We start from the raw sequence: 24,360 nt of genomic DNA, 5'->3' as shown, positions 1-24,360 counted from the left end.
GTGTGGTTATTGTAGATACGGTATATCATGAAAGTGAGTACACCCTTCATGTTTTTGTAAACATTTTATTGTATCTTATCATGGGACAACACTGAAGATCTGACACAATGTACAGTAGTCAGTGTACAGCTTGTATTACAATGTAAATTTGGTGCCCTCTAAATAACTAAACACACAGTCATTAATGTCTAAACCGCTGGCAACAAAAGAGAGTACACCCCTAAGTTAAAATGGCCAATTTATGCCCAAAATGTAAACATTTTGTGTGGCCACCATTATTTTCAAGCCCTGCCTTAACTTTCTTGGGCATGGAGTTCACTAGAGCTTCACAGGAGTCACTGGATCCGCTTCCATCCTCCATGACGACATCATGGAGCTTCTGGATGTTACAGACCTTACTCTCCTCCACCTTCTGTTTGAGGATGCCTCACAGATGCTCAGTAGGGTTCAGGTCTGGAGACGCTTGGCCAGTCCAAAACCTTTACCCTCTGTTTCTTTAGCAAGGCAGTGATCATCTTGGAGGTGTGTTTCGGGCCCTTGTGTTGGAATACTGCCCTGCAGCCCAGGTTTCCAAAGGGGATCATGCTTTGCTTCAGTATGTCACAGTATATGTTGGCACTCATGGTTCTCTCAATGAATTGTAGTTACCCACAGCCGGCAGCATTCATGCAGCCCTAAACCACTCCCACCACCATGCTTGACTGCAGACAGGACATACTTTGTTTGTACTCCTCACATTGTTGCCGCTGTACAGACTTGACACCACCTGAACAAAATAAGTTTATCTTGGTCTCGTCAGACCACAAGACATGGTTCCAGTAAACCATGTCCTTAGTCTACTTGTCTTCAGCAAACAGATTGCAGGCTTTCTTGTGCATCAGAATTAGAAGAGACTTCCTTCTGGGATGACAATCATTCAGACAAATGTGATGCAGTGTGCGGCGTATGGTCTGAACACTGACAGGCTGACTCTCCACTGCACTAATCTCTGCTAGCAGCACTCATACATCTATTTTGAAAAGACAACCTCTGTAGAGGACACTGAGAACGTCCAGCTTTTTTGGACAACCATGGCGAGGCTTGTTCTGAGTGGAACCTGTCTTGTTAAACCATTGTATGGTCTTGGCCACCGTGCTGCAGCGCAGTTTCAGAGTGTTAGCAATTTGCTTATATCTTAGGCCATCTTTATGTAAAGCAACAATTCTTTTTTCAGATCCTCAGAGAATTCTTTGCCATGAGGGACCATGTTGAACTTCCAGTGACCAGTATGAGAGTGTGTGTGAGCGATAATACAAAATGTAACACACCTGCTCCGTATTCACACCTGAGACCTTGTGACACTAATGAGTCACATGACACCAGAGAGGAAAGATTACTAATTAATGACAAGTGTGCCATTTTCACTTAGGGGTGTACTCACTTTTGTTTCCAGTGGTTTAGACATTAATGGCTGTGTGTTGAGTTTAGAGCACACCAAATATACACTGTTGTACAAGCCGCACACTGACTACTGTACATTGTATCAAAATGTCAGCTCTTCAGTGTTGTCCCATGAAAAGATATAATAAAATAATTGTAAAAATGTGAGTGGTGTACTCACTTTTGTGATATAATGTATTATCGTTCTTTGTGTGCACATTTTATTTTACGAATATGAGACATTTGTCCAGAACATTGCCATTGTTCTACTTCTGGAAAAAGAATGACGTACAAGTAGAAGACATTTGTCAACATTCGGATACAAAGCTCCTTGAGGATCATAAAAGCTACTTGCTTGATATTAGATCTCAAATATGTCTGAAGTGGATGACTGGTCCATCTCTGGTGGAAAAAAACAGGAAATATGACTCATACACAGATGTATCTTACCTTTACGTAGAGTTGCTGGAACTCGTCAAGGTTGAGTCTTCCACTGGGGCAGTCCTTAAGGAAACCTTTATACCACTGTTTCAGTTCATGTTCATTAAACTCTGTGCTCTTCACCAGATCTTCCATCACCTCGGGGGCAAGTTTGCTGTTTTGTTTACCCATTGTGGCTCTAAGAAAACAAAAACAAAAATTTGGTTTAGCTACTTAAATCTCACAAATACAAAATAAAAATATTTTATACAAGGGATTTGTGAGAATTTTAAGGCTTTCTATCTCTACTGTCTTTTGGATACCTTACATTTAGTGTCATGGCCAAATTAAAACCATTAGGAACACTTAAAGGAGATTTTACAGCTGCAATTTAGTTTAGATGTGCTCTGAATAAAAATATGTCACTAATGTACTATCTTCTTAACAGTGCCCTAATCATCAGATGTTGGGGCAGTCACGTTTCTTCTTAGCCAGCCACCTTCACACACGGCACTGGTGATATATGTTAACTCGCTCATTTCTATATCTACATCAACCCACCTTGTCTACCATTGTTGGTGAGGCAGCCAGCCCCCTTCACACATAATAATGAAGACATGTCAACACGTAAAACTCTTGTCTGTATCAAATATATGCCACACATGGGCAGCTACGTCCAGGAAGACTGGGATATTTCCGAAAACCGTGAAACTTCAGTGGAGACACAAGAGGTTTCCTATTGGAAATTAGTCCCAACTATATGACTTTTGTTTGTTTCCACCATAGGCATTTATGGAATATCTACAAGATAGATTCCCTAAATGTATGATAATTTTGTCAAAAACAGAGGTTTCCAAAAAGGTGGTGGAAACTGAATGCACAGGTGAAACCAAGGACGGTACACCTCCCTTCATGGCACATGGTGAACTCATTTCTTGTATAAATGCCGAATTCAGACAATTTTGACATACAGTTGTGCTCAAAAGTTTACATACCCCAGCAGATTTTTTGCTTTCTTGACCTTTCTTCAGAGAATATGAATGATAACACAAAGGTTTTTTTCCCACTCATGGCTAGGTTAGTGGTTGGGTGAAGCCATTTGTCAAACTACTGTGTTTTCTCTTTTTAATCATAATGACAACCAAAAACATCCAAATGATCCTGATAAAGAGTTCACATACCCCAGTTCTTAATACTGTGCATTGCCCCCTCTAACATCAATGACTGCTTGAAGTCTTTTGTGGTAGGTGTGGATGAGGCTCTTTATTTTCTCAGATAGTAAGCTGTCCATTCTTCTTGGCAAAAAGCCTCCAGTTCTGTAACTTCCTGGGCTTTCTTGCATGAACTCCGCACTTGAGTTCTCCCCAGAGTAGCTCTATGATATTGAGGTCAGGAAACTGAGATAGCCACTCCAGAGCCTTCACTTTGTTCTGTTGTAGCCAATGACAGGCCAACTTGGCCTTATGTTTTGAATCATTGTCATGTTGCAATGTCCAAGTACATCCCATGCACAGCTTTCGGGTTGATGAGTACATATTTGCCTCCAGTATTTGCTGATAATGTGCTGCATTATTTTTTCCTTCAACTTTGACCAAGTTTCCTGTGCCTTTTCAGCCCACACATCCCCCCATCATCAGTGATCCACCTCCATGCTTTACATTAAGAATGTTGTTCCTTTCATCATAGGCCTTGTTGACACCTATCCAAATGTAATGTTTATGGTTGTGGCCAAAAAGTTCGATTTTGGTCTCATCACTCCAAATTACCTTGTTCCAAAAGTTTGGAGGCTTGTCTCTGTGCTGTTTGGCGTATTGTAGGTGAGATACTTTGTGGCATTTGTGCAGTTATTGCTTTCTTCTGGCAACTCGACCATGCAGCCCATTTTTCTTCAAGTGTCTCCTTATTTTGCATCTTGAAACAGCTACACCACTAGTTTTCAGTGAGTCCTGCATTTGAGCTGATGTTATTTGTGAGTTTTTCTTTGCATCCCGAACAATTTTCCTGGCAGTTGTTTTCGAAATTTTTGTTGGTCTACCTAATCGTGGTTTTATTTTTTACAGAGCCCCGGTTTTTTCATTTGTTAATCACAGTTTGAACACTGCTGATTGGCATTATCCATTCCTTAGATATCTATTTGTATCCCTTTCCTGTTTTATACAGTTCAACTATCTTTTCCCGTAGATCCATTGACAATTCTTTTGCTTTACCCATGACTCACAATCCAGAAATGTTAGTAGCTGCATGAAGAGTCTGTGTGAATCCCAGAAACTCACTTTTTATGCACACACATTGATTACAAGCAAACAGGTCACAGGTGAGGATGTTACCTTTATTAGCCATTCAAACCTATTTGTGCCAACTTCTGTGCATGTTATCAGGCCAAAATCACGAGGGCATGTAAACTTTTGTTCAGGGTCATTTTGGTGTTTTTTGTTTTCATTATGATTGAAAAACAGAAAGTATAATCGTTAACCATGAGTGGAAGCAAAGTTTGTGTGTTATCATTCATATTCTCTGAAAAAGACCAAGAAAACAAAAAATCTGCAGGGGTATGTAAACTTTTGAGCATAACTGTATGCATGTTTGAGACCCTAAACACTATCTGCATATAATCATGCTGGTGGTTTAGTGGCCTCCAACTTTAAGTCACACTCGAGATAATTTTTTTTTTATTTGCCTGTTTGTTAGATATCAAGTGCGTAAAAGATACGAAGGTGGTAAAATACTCACCGATCGCTGTCTTCTCCAGGTTTCAGTGGCGCTCCTTCCAGTCCTTTGCGGTACCAAGTGACTGCATATGTGAATTGCACAGTGTCTGCGGTCACGGTTTGGATTTTCTCAGTGCCAATCCAGGAGACTAGATAACCTTATTCTGAGTGTCATAGACTTACAGTGAGAAAGAAACCTCCCAGTAATCCGGCAGATTACAGATGTGGTAATGGATTGGAACGTCAGTGAAAGTGGGAGAAGACAGCCACCGGTTATAATGCTACTACTTTCATAACACTTACACACAATTGCTAACAAATGGGTAAATTAATAAATTCACCGGAGTGTGGCTTTAATAGCAGGTTCGATGATATTTCAGTTTGACATGTTGCTATGGGAAAAGAAGAACAGTGTCTAATTGACAAAAATACATAAAATTAATGTCATTAATAATTTGATTTCTCAATCAAATGTATTATATCTTCAAAGTTTATGTTCTTAAAATAAAAATAAATAATAAAAAAAATTTAAAGATGACAGGTGGCTTACTCAGGAAACAGCCTTAGGCCCTCTTCAAGCATGCGCATACAAAAAAAACCCAAAACGCATGTGTGGCATAGCCCGTTTTGTCAATCTTTGTGTCATCCGTATGCTGTCCATGTGTATATGCGTGCTGTCCGTGTGACAATTAACGGAAAAAAAAAACTAATGGCGATGAAATTAATGGTTTTACGGTGTTAAAGACGTGCAATATATAAAAATAGACAGAATGCACAGCTTACTATTAGCCAATTAAATGAAAAAATATGACATGGGTTCCCCCCATTTTTGATAACCATCCAAAGTAAAGAGTAAAGCAGACAACGGTGGGCTGACATTATCAGACTTGAAAGGTAAAGAGTTATTGGCCTTTCCCAGCCTAAAAATAGCTGCCTACAGACGCCCCAGAAGTGGTGCATCACTTAAGATGTTCCAATTCTAGAGCTCACACTGGCTCTTCCCTACTGCCCTGGTGCGGTGGCTATCTGGGTAATAGTTTTTGGGGTTGATGTCAGCTGGCCATAAGCCCTGGTGGTAGTAATGGAGGAAAGAAAAAAAAAAACAAAAAACAAACAAGAAAAATACTTTATAAAGATAAACAATCCTTGACACTTTCCCTCCCCTCATTCACAAATTTATTAAAACATACAAACAAAAACAGGTCTGGCGTAGTGCAGAGTCATCAACAATGCAGCGACACCCAAAACCTGTGACGAGCGATAACGTTACTGATGTCACTGATCTTCAAAGGCGCTGTGTCTCATGCAGCGCAGCGTGACCAGAAACTGACTGTAAGCAAAGTCTATGGAGTGTCAGAATGAGGCTCTATAGACTTTGTTTGTCTGATTCGCTCTGGACTACGTGGGTGATTTTTTATTTTTGTTTTAAATAAAGTGGTAAAACAAGACACTTTCCCTTGTTCATTTTTCTGTGTTTTCATACTTTTGTTTTATTGCAGATTTCCATTTGCAGACTACTACAGATTAGCTGGATTACGGTGAACTTGCTAGTTTAGTTTTTATTATATAAAGTGGTGACCGATGGGAAGGAAAGTGTGGGGGAGTTTTTACTTCAATACAGAATTTTGAGTGTGTGTCTTTATTATTGGGTTAGTAGAGGGGGTGTCTGATAGACACCTTTCCACTACTAACACCAGGGCTTGATGCCAACTGTGTTTTTAGACACTTCACAGCTGATAACCCCAAAAACCAAAACCCCGATTGCCACTGCACCAGGGTATCTGAAAACATTGGGGTGACGCACCAGAATTAGAGTATCTTATGTGATGCGCCACTTCTGGGGGAGCTGTGGGCTGATATGTTCGGGCTGTGGAAGGCCAAATAACCATGGACCTTCCTAGCCTGATATCCGTTCACAGCTGTATGCTTTACCTTTACTGTTTATCAAAAATGGATGGGGCATACTTTTTTTTTTCAATTTACTTAATTATTTGGTTAATAGAAAGCTGAACAATCTATCTAGCCATCTCTCTATCATCGATCTATCCATCTATCATCTTTGCACATCTTTAACACTAAAATATCTTTCCATTTCTTGACTATATTAAATTCTGGTCTGTGTCACACAGACGGCATGAGCATGTCGCACAGATGTCATCTGTGTGCTGTACGTGTTTTCTTGGACCCATAAACTTCTAGTGACCCTTCCCATCCATGCTGCAGGGAAAAAGCGGACATATCTCAGTGTATTTCTCATGGCCACACGTGTGGTTTATATGGACAAATGGTCCATGTGAAAACAGGGACATACAGTATTGCAGTTTCACAATAGATTTTAATGGGTACATGTAGAATCCATGAAAAAAAAAAAAAAAATTGATGGCACATGTACAGTACATTGAAACACTGACATATGAAGGGTGCCTTAAAGGGAACCTGTCAGATGCAATATGCACCCAGACCCACGAGCAGTTGTGGGTGCATATTTCTAATCCATGCCTAACCGTCCCTGTATACACTAGCATAGATAAAGCGATCAATAGTAAAAGTATTTCTAAAGATTTTTATCATATGCTAATGAGAGAGGGATTAGTTGCAAGGGCGTTATTTCCCCCGACTAGTCCACCCTCTTTGCATGGTAGTACACCCACAGGGACGTACTAGTATGCTATTCAATGCAGCATCACTAGCGGTAACGCGCGTACCGGTGTCCGCTGATCTGAATGCCCCGGCACTTCCGGTCATGCGCAGTATGAAGCCGGATTTACGCGTCCTGGTTTCAGAGAGGTCTAGAGCACATTACTGGAAGTGCCGGGAATTCAGATCGGTGGTGACGGCAAACACAGGTACGCACGTCACCACTGGTGATGCTGCACTGAGTAGTATGTTAGCACGCCCCTTTGGGTGTACTGTGCTATCATGCTAACGCTGCTTTCACACATCAGATTTTTGCCATCAGGCACAATCCGGCAAAACCTGAAAAAAACGGATTCGGCGTCCGATGCCGCCGGATCAATTTTTCCCCCCATAGACTTCTATTAGCGCCGGATTGTGCCGGATGGCCTTGCGTTCCATCCGGCTTTTGTTGGATCCAGCAAAATTTGCTTGTCTGGCGGCCAGATGGAACGCTGAAGGGAACATTTTTTGTCTCCGGCGAAATAACGCATCGCCAAAAAAATGGATACGGCCGCCGGATACGTTTTATTGAACTGAGCATGCTCAGTAAGGCTAGGTTCACATTTCTGTTGTTTTGCATCAGTCACATGCGTTGCTTGACGCTTGTGACTGATGCGTTGTACAACAGATGACAAGAATTAGAATTCATTTTCGGACTCCGTTGTAAAACGTGAACGAGAGAACGATCAGCTGATCGTTCACAATAGGATTCCGCTGCTCAAAAAACACTACATGCTGCGTTCCTGACGCCCGACGGTCAGTTGTTCCATGACTGATCAGTCGGGCGGAAGATGCAACGCAGCGTCATCAGTCACAATCCGTCACTCATACAAGTCTATGGGAACAACGGAATCCGCCATACAGATTCCGTTATTTACCAGAGCTGCGGATTGTGACTGATACAAATTGACGGAAGTGTGAACCTAACCTAATACAACGGATCCGTCAAAAAAACTGAAGGAACTGAATGAAAAAACTGATCCGTTTTTTTGCCGGATCCATCACATTAGTTTTTTCGCCGGATTGTGCCTGATGCCAAAAAACTGATGTGTGAAAGCAGCCTAAGATAGCAGAGTAGTCGGAGAAAGTATCGCCCTTGCAACTAGTCCCTGGCCTCATTAGCATATGATAAAAGATCTTCAGAAATACTTTTTGTAAAGATCTCATCTATGCTACGGCGGTAGATACAGGGACAGTTAGGCAGGGATTAGCAATATGCAACAAGAACTGCTCGTGGGTTGCATATTATTGCACCTGACAGATTCCCTTTAAGAAGCAGTCAGTGTGACCTGCCCGTCTGTCGCCAGAGAAAACGTCTCACTCCAACAATCAACATGTGTGCCTCCAATAAACAATAAATCTTTGCTGCAGAGCACAATGCCGCATTATGCAGCTCACAATAAAATAATAAATCTCCTTGCCATGATTTTCAAGGATATAAATACGCTGGAAATAAATCTTCAAACAATCTCAGTCCCTATGGCAGCCTGACCTGAAACACTTGAAGAAACCGTGATACATTAATTATAAATACAGCACTTTCCTAAAGGGATATTCCATATCCCCGAAAAAAGAGACAATATCTCATTATATACGCTGCAGAGAACCTCCCATCTATTGATATAAAGAGATCTGTAATTAAAATTTTGGTTTTCCGTAAATTACTACTTTCATAAATATGTAATACTGCTTTCCACCACTAAAAACCACACAATTTTTTTTTTTTTTTATTTAATTTTTTTTTCTTTCAATTCATATTACTATTTACAGACTAATGTATAACAGCTGCTACATAAAAACAAAACTATGCTTGACATCTACACATTAAACCTTATATATCTAAACTATACTAAATATATATATATATATATATATATATATATATATATATATATATATATATATATATATACATACACACACACACACACACACACACATATATATATAGATAGATAAGACATACATACATACATACACAGTGTGTCCACCCATATCCTGTCCACCTCCATTAACTTGAGAACAGCGGCAGCTATAGTCACAGAAGTGGTGTCTAGGTATAGTAAAGTAGCCATGCGCTACGCAATGAAACCAGCTATAGCGCCACCTGGTGGAAAACAATGGAGTTAGCATATTTATCTCGAAAAAAGAACGGAATAGAGAAAAAAAAGTGTAGGGCATCATCAATTCAATACGAATCGACACCTTGCATACAGAAATGCTATGATATGAAACCCATGACCCTCCAAAACATTGAATGCTGGTCACACATATGGCGCTCATTTAAGTTTGGTGCTCAAAGTAGCCCCCGTCAGCTGCAATGCACATCTGGACTCTGGACAGCATACGGTATCTTGCTGCACATTGTGCAATTTGGTAGGTGACAAGTTTGCACAAGCATCAGTGATACGTCGTTGTAGGTCCTGCAATGTTGGTGGAGGGGTCGCATACACCTGCTGTTTGATGTGACCTCACAGAAAGAAGTCCAATGGCGTCAGGTCAGGTGAGCGTGGAGGCCACTCCACACAGCCACCATACCCAATGACTTGTAGGAAGGTCTCCATGAAGTATCGCTTCACGTCCGCAGCTTTGAGAGTTTTACACATTCTAATTATAGCATTTATGTATGCAAGGTGTCGATTCGTATTGAATTGATGATGCCCTACAACAGGGGTCTCAAACTCAGCTGGGTGTATGGGCCGCATATAGAAAAAAAAAATGAGGGGGGCCGCATTATTTGCAGGACAAAGTGAACATTTTTAATGAATCCATGTTTTTTTTCCATACATCTTGGATCACTTTTGTAAACATTTTTTGCTTGTTTATTATAAGAAACGTGCACTTTTTTTGTTAAGTTTATATACAGAAAAGCATTTTTAATGTAAATAAAAAAAGTCATGCTTTAGGATTTTTTTTTTTTTTTACATTTTATCACCTTCTTGTAATTGTTTTACAATTAGCAGCATCATATAGTAATCTTAGCCAAAATCTTGTAGTAATGTGCCCATCCGTGTGCCCTGTAGTAAGGTGCTCATCCTTGTGGTATTGTGCCCAGTAGTATAGTGCCCATCCTTGTGCCCTGTAGTATTGTGCCCAGTAATATTGTTCCAATCCTTGTAGTATTGTGCTCATCCTTGTAGTATTGTGCTCTGTAGTATTCTGCCAATTCCCGTAGTATTGTGGCCATCCCTGTAGTATTCAGCCCATCCCTGTAGTATTCAGCCCATCCCTGTAGTATTCTGCCCATCCCTGTAGTATTTTGCCCATCCCTGTAGTATTCTGCCCATCCCTGTAGTATTCTGCCCATCCCTGTAGTATTCTGGCCATCCCTGTAGTATTGTGGCCATCCCTGTAGTATTGTGGCCATCCCTGTAGTATTCTGCCCACCCTTGTAGTATTGTGGCCATCCCTGTAATATTCTGCCCATCCTTGTAGTATTGTGGCCATCCCTGTAGTATTGTGGCCATCCTTGTAGTATTATGCCCATCCCTGTAGTATTGTGGCCATCCCTGTAGTATTCTGCCCATCCCTGTAGTATTCTGCCCATCCCTGTAGTATTCTGCCCATCCCTGTAGTATTCTGCCCATCCCTGTAGTATTGTGGCCATCCCTGTAGTATTGTGGCCATCCCTGTAGTATTGTGGCCATCCCTGTAGTATTCTGCCCATCCCTGTAGTATTCTGCCCATCCCTGTAGTATTCTGCCCATCCCTGTAGTATTCTGCCCATCCCTGTAGTATTCTGCCCATCCCTGTAGTATTCTGCCCATCCCTGTAGTATTGTGGCCATCCCTGTAGTATTCTGCCCATCCCTGTCATATTGTGGCCATCCCTGTAGTATTCTGCCCACCCTTGTAGTATTGTGGCCATCCCTGTAATATTCTGCCCATCCTTGTAGTATTGTGGCCATCCCTGTAGTATTCTGCCCATCCCTGTAGTATTGTGGCCATCCCTGTAGTATTGTGGCCATCCCTGTAGTATTGTGGCCATCCCTGTAATATTCTGCCCATCCTTGTAGTATTGTGGCCATCCCTGTAGTATTCTGCCCATCCCTGTAGTATTCTGCCCATCCCTGTAGTATTCTGCCTATCCCTGTAGTATTCTGCCTATCCCTGTAGTATTGTGGCCATCCCTGTAGTATTCTGCCCACCCTTGTAGTATTGTGGCCATCCCTGTAGTATTCTGCCTATCCCTGTAGTATTCTGCCCATCCTTGTAGTATTCTGCCCATCCCTGTAGTATTCTGCCCATCCCTGTAGTATTGTGGCCATCCCTGTAGTATTGTGGCCATCCCTGTAGTATTGTGGCCATCCCTGTAGTATTGTGGCCATCCCTGTAGTATTGTGGCCATTCCTGTAGTATTGTGGCCATCCCTGTAGTATTGTGGCCATCCCTGTAGTATTCTGCCCACCCTTGTAGTATTGTGGCCATCCCTGTAGTATTCTGCCCATCCTTGTAGTATTGTGGCCATCCCTGTAGTATTCTGCCCATCCTTTAGTAATACGCAAACAAAAAAAAAAAATCTCCTCACCTTTCCTCCGTTCCCTGTGTGCCCACGATCAGTACTTGCAGAGTTTTGGATGCAGCATGCTTCAGCTGCGTCCAAAACCCTGCTATGTATGGTAAAAGCACAGTGGGCATGGGATTTCTAAAAATCCCATGCCCACTGTGCATCTACGGCCCGCAGTGAAAACGGAACTGCGGTGTGGCTTCCAGAGGCCGCAGCATGTGAATTTATGCTGCGGCGTCTGAAGCTTCCTCCCTAGGCAGAGCACAGCGAGGAGACCGCAGCGGCCCGAACCCCTATTCGCAGGCACGGGCAGCTGCGGTCTCCTAAGGAGGAGACTTGCGGCCCCGCCGATCAGGACGCGCTGTGTCCAGCACGCAGTGGGTCCTGAACTTGAGCACTTACCTTACCTGCTTGTCGCGGCCCGTGATGATCGCGGCTCTGTGCTGAGGAAGGAACTTCACTGCATTTGAATCCATTTGCGGTGCAGCGCAGAAGAGCTGTGTCTGGACCAATGACTGCTGCCTGCCAATCAGATGCAAGGAAGTGACGTCGCTGTATGACGTCACCTCCTTGCATCTGATTGGCAGACAGCAGCAGCAACTGGGATAGAACTGACAGCTCCTTGCGCGGCACCGCAGATGGATTCAAATGCAGTAAAGTTCCTGCCGGCGCCGACCCTCAGCATAGAGCCGCGATTTGTCACGGGGTCTGCGGGCCGCAACAAACAGCCTCAGGGGCCGCATGCGGCCCGCGTGTTTGAGACCCCTGCCCTACAACTTTGTAATTCACTTTTTTTCTCTATCTCGTTCCGTTTTCGAGATAAAAATGCTAACTCCGTTGTTTTCCACCAGGTGGCGCTATAGGTGGTTTCATTACGTAGCGCATGGCTACTTTACTATACCTAGACACCACTTCTATGCCTATAGCTGCCGCCGTTCTCAAGTTAATGGCGGTGGACAGGATATGGGTGGACACTGTATAAAAATATTAATAGGGCACTATAACCAGAAGGGGTCATGATGTCCTGATGGGACACCCCCTTCATGTGAACTTACAATGTAGGGATATTTTATATGGGAGGTCGGCAGCATTGACCTGTTTATAAGTTGTGACGTTTCTTTGTAGTGGGATTTCATTATAGTGAGGCCATCAGCATTAATTATGCTGTGTGAGGCCAGAATTATTGATAGTAAAATGGAAACATCAATTTTACTGGGTATAATGGTTTTAAATAAGCACCAATTGTGCACTAAATTGTGGCACTGATTGAATAATAGACTCTTTGTTTTTACTGCTGCTCCTGTCCACTTCTCACCCACGTGGTCTGACAAACGGGTCAATGTGTGGAGCGAAATTAGCTTTCTCAATATGACAATGGAGCCTGGGTCTGAGTCTCCTAGACTGGGAAAACAGGTACTGCTCTACTCCGAAGACCTTGTGTGAACTGAAGGGTGGTCATATGGCTCAAAAGTAGGAAGACCGGAGCAGCACCGGAAACCAGATAAAAAGGCAATCAGCAAGTATTTTAATACACTTTCATTATAGTATATACATAATTAGAAGGGATTAGTGGCAAGAAAATTGGAGAGACATCTTTACAGTGTAGTAGTATTTGAAAAATTATTTAAAACATTTTGATATTTTCAGCTTTTAAACACTAGGGGGAGCAGCTGCTCATGTCAAGAATGTGTCGCGTCCGGCTGTTCGTTACATTTGGAGGATCTGGGATCAGGAGGGCTCAATGCTTAATTGATCGCAGATCCTCTGTGGAGCCCACTTGACTGTTATCTTGTATTGGAGTGAATTTATTTTCATTTGATACTGAAGGGGTTAAGGATCCTTTCCCTTCATAGCCTTAATCACAGCTGCAGCATCTTATCTATCCCTTCTGCTATATTTACCCACTCTTGGCTTCACTCCATGCCGGTTATAGATATTCTATACTGACCACTTTGAAGGAGCCCGTCTCTGGATAGCGGAGGTGTTCATTTCAGTTGCAGCTGTGATGTTTCTTGCTGGAGAAGCTGAGGAGTGCTATTTTTTGTGTCTTTCCTCACCCATTCATCTTACTTCTCTTGTGTTGTTTTATTGCCTAGTCAGAGTCAGAGCAAGTTCAGGGCCAGCGAGGGCCTAGGCACGTTGTGCTGCATGGGGGAAAGGACCCATCTAGGGACGTTAAGGAGTGAAGGGATCAGACTCGGGTGAGTGTTAGACGGTGACCGCACTTCCTTCTCCCCATTGCCAGGGCTTTCCATTGTACTTCTTTCCTGGTTTAACCTTTGTGTTGCACCGCCCGCAGGGTGTCCTGTCACACCTGGCGCGACATTGCATTTGTCATTAAAACCTAGCGCACTGCTAGCTCGCAATGTGATTGCAGTAAATGTAGGTGTGATCCTGATGACACATCTCTCTTCCCCTTCTGCGTGTTGGCCAAAATAAGAGGAAAAATAAAATTTGGGATCACAGTGCAGTGACATTTTGCTGGTGATTGCAATGTGCAATACCACAGCTATAGCTATTGTAGGATAAAATTTAGAGCGCACTACATTAAAAGAAAAAAAAAAAAAAAGTTGAGAAACCTAGATCAATGTTTCTGAAACTGTCCGGCAGGTTTTACTGGTCAAGTGTTGATCGTTCTAAGCATACCCTTCCTTTATGCCCACATTTTTCTATGAAACTCCTAGAAGGGGTAATTATCAGAGGTTGCCATTTTAACATGCACAATTGCAAAAATGAGGGCAGGTTCCTTTTATTCAGTAGAACAGGCAAAACCATGGAAATACCAACAACATTGTTGCTAATAGAGCAGCACTCGGGAACTGCGGCCCCATTGTACGGAGAATGCGGTGAGATCACAATGAAGACTCTTTGGATGGATGTCACCAGCTGGAAAGGTCTGGGAGGGCCATAAGGTTTGGCTCCAAAAGAAAACGTTTGTGAAACCCTGCTCTTGATAAAGAAATCCATAAACCATATTTTTAGGTTTATAAAACACCACGGATTATAAGACGAACCGCAACTTTAGAGGAGGGAAATAGAGAAAAACAATTTTTAATGTTAAAATGAGGCTTCATCTTATAATCCTAGTGTGTCTTAATCCTAATGCTCACCAAGGGGGAGCGTCGGTGGTGGAGTGGCTCAGGAAGGTCACAGGAGGCAGGGTCAATGATGCTGCGGGCTTAGAGGAGGTGTTGCGGCTCAAACAGGTCAGTGGACGGAGGGTCAGTGATGCTACGGCCTTGGGGGTGTTGTGGCGGCAGGCGCCATTGATCTGCTGCACGGGTGTCACTGCAGTGGAGCGACTAAGGAGGGTTACAGGACGGAGTGTCGCTGCAGTGGTGGACGCCTGATCTGACTGCGGACTCCATTGAATCACACGTGGTTGACGCGATGGACTTCAAAAAAACAGACACGGCACGTGCGCAGAAAAGCCTCTGCTGTCATTTGCTTGAAGTCCATTGTGTCAATCTGTACGCAGGCCGCCTACGCAGCCATTTTCTTGAAGTTCTTCGTGTAAACTGTGGGTGAGTCAACAGAGCCCGCAGTCAGATCAAGCGCCCACTGTGAAACCCTCAGTATCGCTGACCCTGCCTCCTATGACCCTGGTCCACCACCGCCGTTCCGGTTAATCATATCCGCATTGTAAGACGCACCTCTATGTTACCCCAGTTTTGGGGGGAAAAAACTGCGTCTTACAATATGGTAATGCATGTTTAGTACTTTCACAGTATTAAACAACATATTCAGGCCAAGGAATGGTGACTAATGAATCCCTCTGTCATTTACCCTGACCGGATGGCTTACTATGGATCACCTTCTGTCAGAGTTGCTCTGTAATGTACTTACACAGAACAAGAGCATAATACTCCCCAGAGTCATAAACATCAAACTGTATTAATTTTCAGACTGCTTGTAATGTCTCTCGTATCATCCATTTAGTCGCTGGATATCCTCTTTAAGCCTGAAATCATTTCTATATTGGCCACCGGCCAAACCCGACTTTTGTTAGTCTCCTCCGGCACAAGGAATGATTGCCGCACCTTCACAACAGCATCAACGCGATTGTTCTAATTAACCACAATTTCATTACAGAAATAAGCTATTATCGCTTTTCCATCGTCTTATGTGATTGCTCAAGTTGATATCCAAGAAAAGAGGAGAGGTTGTGGTCACTGTCTATTAGCACAGGCACAGCTAAAACTAACCACTTACAGTTTTCTGCGCTACATAAAAGTAATGTATCCGTAAAAAACAGATGGTGCGAGGATGGTCCGAGTGGCATGCAGTGTGGCTTCCTGAGCTGCAGCATGTCAATTGATTTCTGTGGAGCCGCGAGTGTTCTTCGCAAGGAGAACAGAAAGAAAGACCACAGCAGTCTGAGCCCTGATCGTGGGCACGGGCAACTGCACTCTCCTGTGGCGAGCACGCGTGGCCCCCAGGACACAGCAGGTCCAGATCGTTCCAGATCGTGGGCAAGTACCCTAATAATGGTTATTGCTGTTGAGTGAACTATCACATCTCTGTATTACCTTTTGCACTATTACAGTATTGTGATATGTATTTATTATACTCAAATGCCACATTACACATGAGCATTATTCCTTTGACAGAACAGTGTGCATTCTTCATGTACTGTGACACCACTGTGTGTATTATCCTTGTACTGTGACATCACTGTGTGTATTATCCTTGTACTGTGACATCACTGAGTATATTATCCCTGTACTGTGACATCACTGTGTGTATTATCCCTGTACTGTGACATCACTGTGTATATTATCCCTGTACTGTGACATCACTGTGTGTATTATCCCTGTACTGTGACATCACTGTGTATATTATCCCTGTACTGTGACATCACTGTGTGTATTATCCCTGTACTATGACATCACTGTGTTTATTATCCCTGTACTGTGACATCACTGTGTGTATTATCCCTGTACTGTGACATCACTGTGTGTATTACCCCTGTGCTGTGACATCACTGTGTGTATCATCCCTGTACTGTGACATCACTGTGTATATTATCCCTGTACTGTGGCATCACTGTGTGTATTATCCCTGTACTGTGACATCACTGTGTGTATTATCCCTGTGCTGTGACATCACTGTGTGTATTATCCCTGTACTGTGACATCACTGTGTGTATTATCCCTGTACTGTGACATCACTGTGTGTATTATCCCTGTACTGCGATATCACTGTGTATTATCCCTGTACTGTGACATTACTGAGTTGGTTTCTGTAATTTTGCATAATGAGGATAAACTGCACCTATTTTACAACACAGTGAAGATATAACCTCTTTTCTTTTGGTATGGTATGGAGATATACTCTACAAAAAAAGGGGAACAGTCTGGAGTTTATATAACAAAACAGTATAGAATTTACATTACAGCCCATTCTAAAAAGTTAGAAGCCAACATGATCTAAGGGCATTGGAAAAAAAAAATAATTTAGCTATTACAGCAGTAAATTATACTGTTTGACCAAACTGAGATGACAAGTATGGGAACCCCAGCAGCATCAATAAGGGACAGGTTCCCGCATTCTAAACATCAATCTTTTAAACTAAACATTTCAGAGAAAAACATGGATAAATGCACAGCAAGGGATGAAAAACTGAAATGCCAGAAATGTTTTTTTTTTTGGCAACTGCTCCTCTCTCCCCCCAAAAAATGCAATAAAAAAAACAATTAAAATATCAAATTTACCCCAGAAAGGAACCAATAAAAAAAATGACTGCTTGCTTGCCATGCAAAAAAAAAGGAAAACATTAAAATTAAAAACAAACCTGTGGTAACTCAAACTCAATTTTTTTTTTACAATACTTATCGAAGGACAAAAAAAAAAAATCTCAAATGGTACTGACCTGTAAATTCATAATGGCAGGTCATTTTTAAATGTACAATTAACACCTTAATATAAAAACAAACCTCGCCCAAAACAACGGCGGACTTAAAATACATATCAACAAATTCCTATATTTTATCCACCATAATATTTGTGATACCTTAACTCAAAAGAATATATAATCAAAAACAAACGGAAATGCGAGAATATTGTATCAAATATTTAATTTTTTATTTTGCTAAATATTTTTTGAAAAAACATTAGTTTAATCTACAACATTTAATGTTTAATCTACAACATTTAGTGTTGTAGATTAAACTAATGTTTTTTCAAAAAATATTTTGCAAAAGAAAATAAAATTTGATTTTTTATTTTGCAAAAATATTTTTTGAAAAAACATTAGTTTAATCTACATTAAATGTTTAATTTACAACATTTAATGTTGTAGATTAAACTAATGTTTTTTCAAAAAATATTTTGCAAAATAAAATAAAATTTGATTTTTTGTTTTGCAAAAATATTTTTTGAAAAAACATTAGTTTAATCTACAACATTTAATATTTTGCAAAATAAAAAATAAATATTTGATCCAATATACTTGCATTTTCGTTTGTTTTTGGTGGAATTAAAATGTATTTTTTTTACTACTATTTCACCTTTGGTGGATATTTTTTACCTCATTTTGCAGATCATTGTAAAAAAAAAAAAATAATTAATTGTGTGATTGAAAAATGGCAACTCGTCCTGCAAAAAAAAAACAAAAAAAAAAAAAACTGTCGACTGAAAAATATACACCTTGGCTGTAGAGGAAAAAGGGCAAAGATTACAAAAAATTGGCTGCAGCGAGAAAGGGTTAGTATTTACTACAGCCCAATAGTACTGATATAATGGTCACAACCCCAGAAGAACCCTGTGGTAATAATCCCAGCCTCTGCGGAGCTTGTGCCGTAGTTGTAGCCTCGGACACGCAGTGCCCATATAGTTACAATAACATACTATCATCTTAATGCAGGAAGGAGTCAGGAAAACGCAAGGTTAATGCGAAGAACCGTTTTAATTAGAGTTATCTTTCCCTGAAGTTACTGTATAAGGATCTCAGTTTTAATATAAAAGGACTTAACTGGATATGAGATCCAAATTATACTTGAATTAGGTGTTATCTTATCATCCTTTATTCAATAATGTCCATTAGCATTAGCACAGCTGGGTAGTGTTATCATGGAAACTGTCAGATTCCAGCCGGTCGTCACAGTGGACTGAGGGTTGTCTTCTCAATATCCTTCCATCATAATGCTTAAACTGTAATAAACACATCTTATTGTCGCCTCAGGGTTACTTCAGATTTTCATTCTCCAATTACAATGATAATAATCCTTTAAGGCCCTCGTGCACATTAGATTAACGTCAGCTGAACCCACCAGCATTGGCGGACTTGGGCGATGATCTGATGTGTTTAGGGGCTCCTGACAGATGGTGGCGGGTGAGATAAAGATCTAGTATGTCTGATTTCAGGTTGCTGAACCTTTTAATCTCAGTGAGATACGCTGCCATCAGGAGCCTGGCAGTGGCTTGCTCAACCCATCGGCATTGGTGGGCTTGAGCAACGGTCTGATGTGTTTGTGGGCCCCTGACAGATGGTGGCGGGTGAGATAAGGATCTGGTATGTCCGATTTCTGGTTGCTGAACTTTCTGATCTCGGCATGATACACTGTAAGCAGGAGTCTTGCAGTGGCTTACTCAACCCACCCTCATTGGCGGGCTCAAGCGACAGTCTGATGTGTTTTGCGGGCCCCTGACAGATGATAGCAGGTGAGATAAGGATCTTTTATATTCGATTTCAGGTTATGGAAGCTTTTGATGTTGGCGAGATATACTGACATCATGAGTCGGGCAGTGGCTTGCTCAACCCACCGGTATTGGTGGGCTTGAGCGACGGTGTGATGTGTTTTTGGGGGCTCCTGATAGCTGATGGCGGGTGACATAAGGATCTGGTATGTCAATTTCAGGTTACTGAACTTTTTGATCTCGGTGAGATATGCTGCCATCAGTGGTCTGGCAGTGGCTTTCTCAACCCACTGGCATCAGCAGGCTTGGGCGACAGTCTGATGTGTATAGAGGATCCTGACCAATGTTAGCGAGTGAGAAAAGCATCCGGCATGTCAGATTTCAGGTTGCTGAACCTTTTGATGTCGGCGAGCTACGCTGCCATCAGGAGTCTAGCAGTGGCTTGCTCATAGAGAACATATGAGCACTCGACAGAATGAGAGCTCATATGCATGGATAAGTTAGGAGAGGTAGGTACTGGTTAAATGAATGGCCGAAACATTGTTTGGCAACCAGTCATCTATTATGTGTTGCCCTTCTTCTCAAAATTAATAAAAAAAAAAACAGATCTTCCTAAAGGCTTTTCTCTGGTTTGAAAATTTGTAGTTAAGCCCACAATAGATGAAAGTTGGCCAAACCCATCGATTTCGGGGTACTGGTCAATCATCTGATGCTTATGGTATTCTGCAGACATCATCTGTCAGGGAAGAATAAGAAAGGGCAGTTGGAATTTCCATGCTCGATTCCTTTGTGTTTAGGTAAAATAAGCCACTGAGGTGTCTGGCAACGGCACATTCCTTCATACCAGGTGAAAGAGATTGGAAGATATGAATGAGCAGCAGCTAGCTCAGGTCGTTGGCCAATTTTAAAATGGGTCTCTTGACAATATGCAGATCACAAAAAGTGTCATCATCAATTAGCTGTAATATGTTTGGACACCTAGCAGTAGGTGCACAATTTTCCAACAGTGCCAACACGGGAACACTAAATATTACATAGTTCTCAGACAAATCCGTTAGTTTTCTGCATAATGCAGAACAGGTCATCCGGAGCGAGAGAGACTCTGAATCCATTCTAGCTAAGAGATGTATATTCTGAGAAGAAAGCCCCCCCATCAATGAAAATGGTTTGCTAAACTGGAAAATACTTCTATTATTTGTTACTAAACTTACTATACATATATTTTGGTATCTCATACATGATCCAAACCTCTGAATGTGGGCTCAATGACTAATAAAGAGATGGATGACATCTCCATTAAAACTGTTGAGGAGACCCTTTGTTGTAGACTCCATGCTGGGGCTCCAGCATCGTGCACTGACTCAAAGGAAAACTTTACAAAAACACTTATCTCTTCTACTGAGACAGAAGCAATCTGACATAGAGATCTACACTAGGGATGGAAAAAATATTCTTAAAATTGAGAGCCAAACAGACCTCTCATAAAGCCAATTTTAGTTTCATAGTGGCCACACAATGAGACTATAAAAAACAAGAGTCTTGTTTTAGCCACAAAAGGATATGTATGACCTCTTCACAGGATAGATGAATAATTTAGGATTGCTGATGGATCCACCAATCAATAAAATGGGGGCCCAGAACCCCAATTCCTCCTTACCACAAGGCCACCGTGAGCTGGAGTTTGATGGTTGAGCATGAAACTTGGTGGCTTCTGTCAGTCCTATAGAGTTAGAATAGCGCTACGGTTCAGTTTCCGATCAAGCTCCTTTCACCATGGATGTGTGGTGATGACGAAAGTGGGAAATATGTCCTCTATTTTAGAAGTACTTTAAGGCCCTCAGTGATGCAGTGGAAAGGAGATAAATATCCTGGACATCAAACACCCATTACTAGAAGACAAACCTAAATTTTAGGCCCATTTGATACCTGGTTATGCCCTGATCTACATTTGTGACCAGTGTAGGTGGCCAATATTTGCTTTCTTGTAACTGTCTGAACTCTCCAGTAATTGATATCATTAGAAAAGTTGATTGCCCACATTGGTTATAAGATAGTGGAAGAAAATTTATCTTCTTGTTTACTCGAGAGTTGAAGCACCCCGGCAAGGACCAGACCATTAATCAGTCTAATAATAAGAGTATTTAATCTATTTCAACAAAAAAAGGATGAGGACCTCATCCGTAAGCTTAGAAATCTGACAGATGAACCCCTGCCTCCAACAGTAGGTGGAATACATTTCCCTGTTATCTCGCGTTCCATATGGCAACGGACTGAAAGAAGGTCGCACCGAACAATGCCAAAAGAACGTGGGTGGAAAAAAAAAAAAAGAAATCACAACTACAAGAAAAGGACAAAAGAAATATTCAAGGACACAGCTCAGCAGCACTGTTTCTCTAGCAATAAACATGTACGGTAAATGTAGATGAATTAATAAAATAACAGATAAAACAGACTTGTCAGGAATGCACTTTGGCTGATAAAGACGTCAAACGGTAGATAAAGATAAATTTGCTCATATCTCTGCATTTAAAATTATTCTTATATAAAACAAGTATTTAGATAGAAAATATTTAATTTAACCTTGAACAATTTATTACAATAGTGCTTTATAAGGTGGAACTGGAGCCAGGGTTGGACCAATCTAACAAGTTAGGAAACCAATGTATTGAGAAATCTAGAATTTTTTTGATTATTTACTTAAATAAATTATCTTAAGTTTGGTCAAATTAAAAAAATCAAAAATCACCAGAATGGCTAAGTGGCTCCTATAGTCACCCCGCATTTCTCCAACTCTGCCTCAATGTTTTTTGGCCTTCTCCAACCATCCCAACATAATAAGGCCCTTTTCCCATTAGCATCAGTTCTTCTTTTAAGTTAAAAAAAGCCATAATGCTGTTTCGGGAGTGGGTCAAGTATTGGTGTCACAAATTGTGGGCTTACCTCTTCCGAATCTGGCATTTTCCTCCTGGTTACCATTGTTCCCCACCGCATCACAATTGATGTCATGGATCATTGACATCTACTAGTCACCTGAATTTAAACAAACTTCAAACTTGGTCTAAGCAATAAAGTTTTTTTGGCTTTGGCTTTTAAGAATGTGGCCCTGCTTGTGGATTGACCTTTGAGTACCTGAATGCCGCATGCCCTAACCATTTGCAACAAAACTCAACATGACTCAACCTCTCCACTGTCGGATTACGATTTCTGCCTGCGTATTTGATACTATGCCCTGGTGTCTTCAAGCCAACCGAGTGCCTGATGGGAAGCGGTCTAGGAATTTCCTGCTGTAAGGCCTTTACCCTCTTGTGAGAGTTAAGATTCAAATACTTCTGATGGTTCTGTAGACTCTGGTACCTATGCCCAATCCAAGTGTGACCAAGTGGGTCCACATAATGTCTAGGAGACTCTATGATATCCAGGTATCATCCCATTGCATTGCGACTAATGTCACACATTGGAGAAGCTAATGGTGGAGGGTTTTTTGGGCCATGTATCCTGGTATCTGAGGGAATCTAAGAAATAGAGATGAGAAGACCCATGGAAGTTCAGGTTCCCTGGGTTCCGTGGAACTTTAGATGAAGTTCATTACGGGACCTGAACTTGATCCTGGAGCCCGAAACCGACTGGAAGTCAGTGATTGGGCAATTTGGCTCTTCACCCACATACAGCCATAAACAGAGCATTTCCAGTGGAGTGAGGGTTTTTCTTTACTGAAAATGCTGTTTAGCCCCAATAAGAGCCATTCAGAGACTGCAAATGGCTCGCACTGGGCAGACCATAGAGCGTACCCAAGCACAATGAGGCTCAATCGAATGGTTAGTATACGTACAGCACCCAAACGTGGACACTGATTTTTTTTTTCTTATATTTTATAAAAAGTCATTGTTTAGTATGAACCCTGAAGTTTGCAGCTCGAGTTTGCACATCTCTACTAAAAAGCTTTTAAGTCTCAGTGAAGGAATTTAGATTAGGTGACACTATAGAGTTAGCATTCATGCGTACATGAGGAATAACACTATACAGTTAGGTCCAGAAATATTTGGACAGTGACACAAGTTTTGTTATTTTAGCTGTTTACAAAAACATGTTCAGAAATACAATTATATATATAATATGAGCTGAAAGTGCACACTCCCAGCTGCAATATGAGAGTTTTCACATCCAAATCGGAGAAAGGGTTTAGGAATCATAGCTCTGTAATGCATAGCCTCCTCTTTTTCAAGGGACCAAAAGTAATTGGACAAGGGACTCTAAGGGCTGCAATTAACTCTGAAGGCGTCTCCCTCGTTAACCTGTAATCAATGAAGTAGTTAAAAGGTCTGGGGTTGATTACAGGTGTGTGGTTTTGCATTTGGAAGCTGTTGCTGTGACCAGACAACATGCGGTCTAAGGAACTCTCAATTGAGGTGAAGCAGAACATCCTGAGGCTGAAAAAAAAGAAAAAATCCATCAGAGAGATAGCAGACATGCTTGGAGTAGCAAAAGCAACAGTCGGGTACATTCTGAGAAAAAAGGAATTGACTGGTGAGCTTGGGAACTCAAAAAGGCCTGGGCGTCCACGGATGACAACAGTGGTGGATGATCGCCGCATACTTTCTTTGGTGAAGAAGAACCCGTTCACAACATCAACTGAAGTCCAGAACACTCTCAGTGAAGTAAGTATCTGTCTCTAAGTCAACAGTAAAGAGAAGACTCCATGAAAGTAAATACAAAGGGTTCACATCTAGATGCAAACCATTCATCAATTCCAAAAATAGACAGGCCAGAGTTAAATTTGCTGAAAAACACCTCTTGAAGCCAGCTCAGTTCTGGAAGAGTATTCTATGGACAGATGAGACAAAGATCAACCTGTACCAGAATGATGGGAAGAAAAAAGTTTGGAGAAGAAAGGGAACGGCACATGATCCAAGGCACACCACATCCTCTGTAAAACATGGTGGAGGCAACGTGATGGCATGGGCATGCATGGCTTTCAATGGCACTGGGTCACTTG

At 41.6% G+C, this 24,360-nt stretch overlaps 1 protein-coding gene across 1 annotated transcript in view; it reads right to left on the bottom strand.

Moving 5' to 3' along the window:
- Positions 1 to 24,360, bottom strand: part of VSNL1 (visinin like 1) — a 243,575-nt gene that overhangs the window by 135,519 nt on the left and 83,696 nt on the right. Inside the window, exon 2 of the mRNA XM_075341129.1 lies at positions 1,870 to 2,038. Coding sequence (XP_075197244.1) covers positions 1,870 to 2,031 — 162 coding nt within the window. The 5' untranslated portion in view covers positions 2,032 to 2,038. The remainder of the gene's footprint in view (positions 1 to 1,869; positions 2,039 to 24,360) is intronic.

Source organism: Anomaloglossus baeobatrachus, chromosome 3, assembly GCF_048569485.1.
Source record: "Anomaloglossus baeobatrachus isolate aAnoBae1 chromosome 3, aAnoBae1.hap1, whole genome shotgun sequence".
Lineage (NCBI taxonomy): Eukaryota > Metazoa > Chordata > Amphibia > Anura > Aromobatidae > Anomaloglossus > Anomaloglossus baeobatrachus.
Note: the sequence above shows the minus strand (reverse complement) of the source record. Positions and strands in the feature narration are given on the sequence as shown.